The 6936-nt window shown below is 65.4% G+C and overlaps 1 protein-coding gene across 1 annotated transcript in view; it reads left to right on the forward strand.

Annotated features, from left to right (window-relative positions):
- PPM1F (protein phosphatase, Mg2+/Mn2+ dependent, 1F) overlaps positions 1–6936 on the forward strand; it is a 9948-nt gene that overhangs the window by 310 nt on the left and 2702 nt on the right. Inside the window, exons 2-5 of the mRNA XM_010852205.1 lie at positions 1–78; positions 3559–3660; positions 4139–4290; positions 6851–6933. Coding sequence (XP_010850507.1) covers positions 1–78; positions 3559–3660; positions 4139–4290; positions 6851–6933 — 415 coding nt within the window. The remainder of the gene's footprint in view (positions 79–3558; positions 3661–4138; positions 4291–6850; positions 6934–6936) is intronic.

A 6936-nucleotide genomic window follows, 5' to 3' on the forward strand; every position in this document is an offset into this window, starting at 1 on the left:
GGTGCCAGGGCTGGTGCTGACCCTCGAGGAGGCGGAGGGCGAGCTGGCCGAGGTGGCGATGGGCTTCCTGAGCAGCCGGTGAGCGGTGTGGGTGCGGGATGGGGACCCAGGGGTGGGGCAGGGGCAGGGGACCGGGAGCCCAACAGGCACCCAGGGGCGGGGAGAGGGACCCAGGGGCGGGGGGCGGGGGGGCCAGGACCGTGACTCCCACCCTGTCGGCTTCACTCGCACCTTCCTCTCCTGCCGATCATGTTGCACATGGGAATCCCCCCACCACCAGCCACCTTGGTTTCCTGGGGCTGCAGCCTGCGGGGTGGGGGTCTTTGATCAACGCGAGGGCCCCGTCTGCGCACCCAGGCGGCCGGCAGTTAGGGCCGCCCCGACCTTGGTCTCAGCTGCGAGTGCAGCCCGGCCCCACGTGCGACCTGGCCCGTCGGCACGTGCCCAGCCCGGCCGTGAGTGCGTTGGGGCCCTCGTCTGTGCCTCTCTCCCTGTGAAGGCGCCCGTCCCGTGGGGCTGGGGGCCCTGCCCCCGTGTGCCCCGTCCCCCACCCGCCGAGGCCTTGTTCCCCGGCAGGCTCCCCTCTGACCGGGGGCCTCGGCGGGTCTTCCCGGGGGATTCAGTCCATCCCCTCGTGGGTACTGGCGCAAAGTCGCCTTTCTGTCCCCTCACAGACGGGGTGGCAGAGGCTCAGAGGCTGGCCTGAGGCCACGCTGTCCCCCAGCCACCCAGACCCGAGTGACGGTGGCCGCGTCCCCACTGCCCAGGCCACGAAGATGAGGTCAGAGGGACGTGAGCAGCTTAGCGGGAGTCAGGGAAACCGAGAGCCACGGGCCACCCAAGGAGAGGGTCGTGGGTGGGGCTGGGGGACAAGGCAGCCTCAGAGCCTCATCCCTCCCGGAGGCCTCACCCATCACTGTTCACCCCCAGTGCTGGCGTTCGGCGTCCTTGGAGGCAGGCCAGCTCCTGCCCTGCAGCCCCGGCGACTGCCGGGAGGGGCCCGAGGCCTGTCCAGTCGGCCGCGGGGGCATGACGGCCGCGGGTCCGAAAGCGAGTGGCCTGTCTGTCTGTGTGGTGCATGCAGAGGGTGAGGCTGGCTGCTCTTACTTTGGGGAACTAGTTCAGAGGCGCACCAGGGGAGCTGAGCGGGCCTGGGGCTGGCTGTGGCCACCCTGGGGCTTGGGGGGCTGGACGGGGGGCGAGACGAGGGGCCGGGCACCACAGTGGCACTCGGGGGATGGAAGGGATGTTCAAGGGCCCCGAGCCCGCAGCAGCCCCTTGGGCCGCTGTCCCTGCCAGGCCTGAACAGGGCGAGAGGACCCTCCTGCCCAGGGAGGGGCCTGAGCCAGAGACGGGGGTCGGCCCGAGGCGTCCATGCGGGCGGACAGTGCAGGCCTGCAGCTGGTGACGGGTGAGAGGTCGGGGGTCACAGCCGCAGAGCTGGCGGTATCTCAGTTCCCGACCAGGGACTGAACCTTCACCCTCTGCAGTGAGACCGCAGAGTCCTAGCGGCCAGACCGCCAGGGAATCCTCCACCTTGAACAGTCGTCTCCACGTTCTTTCTGTTGCTTCTGGCTGTGTTGGGTCTCGAGCTGCACAGGCTTTTCTCCAGGTGCGGGAGCGGGGGCTGCTCCTGCTGTGGAACAGGGGCTCCCAGGCGAGCGGGTTTCGGTAGTTGCCCTAGAGCACAGGCCCGGTAGGTGTGCTGACGGGGGCTTCGTTACCCACCCCTGCTGGCGCGCACGAGCTCACACGCCAGGGACCAAATCCTTGTCTCCCGCATGGGCAGGTGGATCCTTTACCACTGAGCAGCCAGGGATGCCCTTCGAAGGACCTTGAAACGCATTATTTTAAAAGTCCTATTTTCCAGCCTTTTTTTTTTTGGGCTGCATCATGCGGCCTGTGGGATCTCAGGTCCCCGAACAGGGACAGCACCCAAGCCCCCAGGGGGGAAGGCCCTCCAGCCGTTTGAATGGACTTGCTTTCTGTTGCTCTCGTCGTCCCCAGCCTTTCTTTCCCGTGTGGACACGGCTGTTCCGTGTGTCTCCCGTCTGGCGATCAGCGCCCACCTGCACACCCAGAAGCCCGTGTGCAGGCGCTTGGGCGTCCAGGCCCAAGTGTGCTGGTTGTGAATGGATCCTGCATGAGAGCCTCCTCCTCCTCCTCCTCGTCAGGGGTCACGTCCCAGGCCCCTGGGCAGGCCGGAACCCGCAGTCACTGAGAGGCAGTTCCATCTCTGCCGCGGGCCTGCGGGCTCCCTGGGAACCCGGCAGGCGGTGGACCGGAGCGGTTCTCGTTTCTTGGGTACCTGGTGCCTGTCGTGAGGCATCCTCGCTGGAGTCTTTGGTGGCCTCGGGGTGCCGGGCGGGGCCCACAGCCAGGCATTGTCCTGTCCCCAAGGCCGGAAGCCACCTCCCTGACCCCCCCACCAGGGCTCCCAGTCGCAGGAAGCCGCTGTGGCCTCGCCCCACACTGGGACCCGGGAGCAGAAGCACAGTTCTCCCCACCGGGAAAGGGGGCCCAGCTCAAGGCAGGAGATCCCTGTGGGGCCAAGGAGCATGCTCCTCAGGTCTCAGCTGGCTGTTTTTCAAAGGCGGGTTCCAGGGGCTGTGCCCCTGAGTCAGCTTCTCATTTTTAAAAAAAGACGACAGACTCATCCCAGCAGCTCCCTCAGGCTCTCTGCAGACTCACCAGAGATTGCCCAGAGGGACACACCCGCCCAGCCATCAGGAGGGCCTGGTTCCGCCCGGCACAGTGCCCAGCTGCCCTTGGGTGTGCCTGGCCTCGGGGACAGGCCAGGATGCCAGCCCTGGGACCCAGAGAGCTGGGGCCTTCCATGGTGGGATCCGGTCCCTGAGTCTGGGGGCTGTGCCCGCACGCCCCAGAGCCCATGGTGAGAGTTTCCCATACTGCTTCCTGCTGGCCTCGCTCTCTCCACCCTAGGCCTCCCGGAGCCCTCGTGCAACCCTCTTCTGCCGGGAGGCCTCCTGGCCCCTCCTGCTCCCCACCCTAGCCTGCACTGACCCTCAGCTCTGCGCAGCCTGTCTGCCCTGGGAAGCAGCCAGCCTGGTCTCGCTTCCCAGACTTGGCTCCAGGTGGCACCCCTGGCATCACCCCACTTCCCCAGCCCCCTTCAGCCGTTCTGCCCCACCCCATTCTCCCACCCAGACCGCGTGCCCACGTGCCCCAGGCCGCTTGGCCCCCGGGGAGCCTGAGACGTACGGCGGACTCACCCGGCCCCTGCCCCACACGGCAGCCCCGTCCCTTCCGGTCCGTTGCCAGGCCCGCCCTTCGCGGCGAGGCCAGGCCGGCCTGAAAAAGCCTGGTCAGATGGTGTCACATCCCTTCTCCAGCCACACCAAGGACATGACCCTGTCACCCTGGCAGCTACCTCCCCAGAGCCCCCTTCCCCAGCTGCCTGGACGGCCTGCTTCCCCCGGGACCCCGTGTGACGGGGGCTCACAGCCCGTGGGTGTGGCACTCCCTGGATTGCTTTCCTGGGGCGGCGACAAAGCACCATGGGCTGGGCAGCCTCAACGACAGCCATGTTTTCCCAAGATTCCGGAGGTCGGGGTCCCGGAGCCGTGTGTCTGCGGGGCCGGTCCCTCTGGCCGTTGCTGGCGGTCCTCAGCTGGAGATCCGCTCACCAGTCTTTGCAAGGTGTCTCCCTGGGGTCTCTGCCCCCGTTTCCCCCTTCAGTAAGGATGCCAGCATGACTGCATCCGCACCCCTCCCTCCCGGGGGACCTTGTCATAACTGGTAGCTTCTACAACAGCCCAGCTTCCACGCCTGGTCACATGCCGAGGCGCTGGGCTTAGACTCCGTAACACACACAACTCGATTCGTAGGGCTCCCTGACCCCCAGGGATCCCCGGCTGGTATTGGGGACCAGGAGCTGTCTTGAGGCTGGACGTCAGGCCGTTCGTCCAGTAGACTCAGCTCACACGTCCGTGGGTCCCCCTCCCACCAGCCCCAGCGAGCCACCCCCCCGTAAATGGTGTTGCCTGGACGGCCATCCGGCTCCCGAAGGACCTCCCTGAGGGGAAGGGGGCCAGGGTTGTCCCTGGAGTGCGGGGCAGACCCCAGGGTCCCAACTCCTGCAAGGAACGGGCCCCTGACTCCAGGCCCCCGTCCCCAGGAGCGCGCCGCCACCACTCGCCGCCTGCCTGGCCCACGAGGCGGTTTCCCAGCTGCTGCAGTCTGACCTCTCTGAGTTCAGGAAGCTGCCGGAGCAGGAGGAGGAAGACGGGGACAGAGGGGACAGAGCGGAGGAGAAGGCCCCTGTGACACGTGAGTTCCCGCTTCCGGGCCCCAGGGGCTTCGTGGGAAACAGGCTGCGGGGGAGCGTCAGGCCACCTGGCCTCCTTTGCTTTCCCGTTTCACTGGTGGGCAGCACTGGGCTCGTGACAGGGTGGCAGAGTCCAAGCCCCAGGAGAGGCCTCCCCAGCGTGCAGGACGAGCCCCGCAGCCTGGGCGGTGGACAGCCTTGTCCGGAGGAGCCCGGGGTGCCTGCAGCCCTCGCGGGCCTGCCCTCCCACCTCTGCGCGACACGGTGGTGACGTGGGAGCCGGCTTCGGGGGCAGCCGCAGGGTCCAGGGGTAGAAAATTGAGAGTCCAGGCCGTGTCTCAGCTGTGAGCTTTTGGGAACCCGGCCGGGTGGTGACTCGGGGATCCCTGAGAGCCAGTGCCCTGCTCCCGAGCCTGCAGTCCACACCCGGAGGAGCCCAGCCAGGAGTGAGCCTCCCACCGGGCAGGCCCGGTTTTGCAGGCTCTTCAGTCGCTCTCCTGGTAGTTTTTTCCCCGGGGTGGAGGTCAGCTCAGGTTGCACCAGGACTGCAGCCTTGGGCCAGGCTGTGGGGCGCGTCTGGTGGGCCCACCCTGAGCAGGGCCTGGGCTCCTGCGTACTCACCAGGCTGGGGAGGGTGCGGGGGTCAGGTGGGATGCCTGCCGGGGACAGGGTGGGTCCCGGGGTCTGGCCCCGGGGAGCAGGCGGCCAGAGCCTCCACAGGTTTCTCCATTCGTGCCCCTTCCCGACCCACTGCTGCTTTGTCCTTGGTTTTAATTGAGACGCAACTGAGCTGTGACGTGTAACGTGAACGCACGGCACGTCGGTTTGCTCCGTTACACGTTACAGGGGTTACCTGGCACCTGCACCGCCTGACGTGATCACTGCCCTCAGCATCAGTGCTACATGCAGGGCACAGGGACACACACGCGGCCTTTTCCCTGGCTCCCTGCCCAGCCGCATTCCAGCCCAGCCCCGCCACGCATTCCTGCCCCAAGGCTGGCAGGCGGGTGATGATAGACCGCCTTTGTCCTCTGCCAAGCCTGCCAGCCAGCCCACAAATGCCCCTGGCCCCTCGGTGGGAAGCCAGCACCACCTGCTGGCGGAAAGGAGCTGGTGCGGCTCACAGCCCAGAGCTAGGCCTGGGGGCTCCGAGGGCCGGGGGAGGGGGGACCAGCTCAGCTGTCCCTGCTCTCCAAGCAGGCCTGGGCCTGCCACGCTCATCAGCTCACCCCTGTCATGGGAGTGGAGTGCAGGCAAGTCTGTCCCTTGAAGCCATTCTTGCAAAACTGGCATTGCTCGGGAGTTCTAAGAACCCCTGCCGGGGGCAGAGGTGTGGCAGGGCGGGGAGAGCCTCTGCCCGCCCCGTCCCAGAGAGCTGGGCCCCACTATGGGATTCCTGGTGGTGGCTGAGACCCCCACGGTCCCCATGCAGGGGGCCTGGGTCGATTTCCTGGGCGGGGAACTAGATCCCACGTGCAGTAACTGAGACCCAACACAGCCAAAAAAACAAAACCAGCCTCTGGTTGCAGTGGGAAATGGGGAAAGCACCAAACAGTGTCCTTAAGGAAAAGCCTGGCCCGGGACCCCGCCCTGCAGACATCCGCTGCTGAGCTTGTGGGGTCTGTGACTTTCCTGCCTCTGAAATCCTCTGGGCCCACGTGGGTCGGAGGTGTCCACGTTCTCATGATCAAATGTGGAATTTCCCCTCTGTCTTTCATTTTCACATTTTTTCCCCTTAGTGTTGATTTTTTTAAAAAGATTGTGACGGAAGCACTTCATATGTTTGCAAAGTCGATTTCCGTTCCATCCTTGAACTTGTTAAAATTCAACTTGACCCTCGGGTAGCTGTGGCCCTGGTCGTGAGAACTGCCAGTGAGGACCCCGCATCTTTGTCCCCCAGTGGAAACCGATGAAATAGCACGAGAGGGTCTGGACGTAGCTTCATCCCACACGGATGTCACGTTACCACTGTGGCCGCCCTGACACCCGCCTGCCCCCACCCTGAGCCCCGACAGCCCCCCATCCCTATGTTCTTATCATTCGAGGATGCAGATAAGTGATGTCACGCACGATGGGCTTTTTCCACTGCGCAGGGTTCCCTGGAGAGTCACCAGGCCTGTGTGCGTCAGGAGCTCCTTCCTTCCTTCCTTTCTTCCACTGACCGCTGTCCGGGGTGCTGTGTGTGAGAATAACAGATTAATTCTTAGTCCTTCATTGGGAAAACAGACCGTAATTCACTCTGTGTTTGGATGTATATTGTTTCCATTAATGCACAGTCAGCGGCCCTGTGCTTGTTCTTAACCTTTTTGCGTTTCTGGCTCTTTCCTTTGGGGCGCAGCCGTGCAGTCGGGCAGGGGCTCCCTGTGTGCGTGTGTGTTTCCAAACCAGGCATGTTGTAACTGGCGACACAGGCTGTGAGCGGGGTCCTCAGGCTGCTGTGCCCAGGGGGCCAGGCAGTCAGGCTGATGGACTCCAGGGCTCTTGGGAAGCAGGGGTGGGATCAGGGAGCCCCCAGGGGTCCGCGGGGTTGCCTCCCTAACAGCCCCCGGTCCTGCCCCTCAGTGCTGGACGCCGCGGGTCTGGCGCGGAGCCTCTTCGACCGCCTCTGGCAGGCGTGCGGCCAGTGGCAACAACAGGTGCCCGCAGCG

Source organism: Bison bison, unplaced genomic scaffold (genome assembly GCF_000754665.1).
Source record: "Bison bison bison isolate TAMUID 2011002044 unplaced genomic scaffold, Bison_UMD1.0 scf7180017851930, whole genome shotgun sequence".
Lineage (NCBI taxonomy): Eukaryota > Metazoa > Chordata > Mammalia > Artiodactyla > Bovidae > Bison > Bison bison.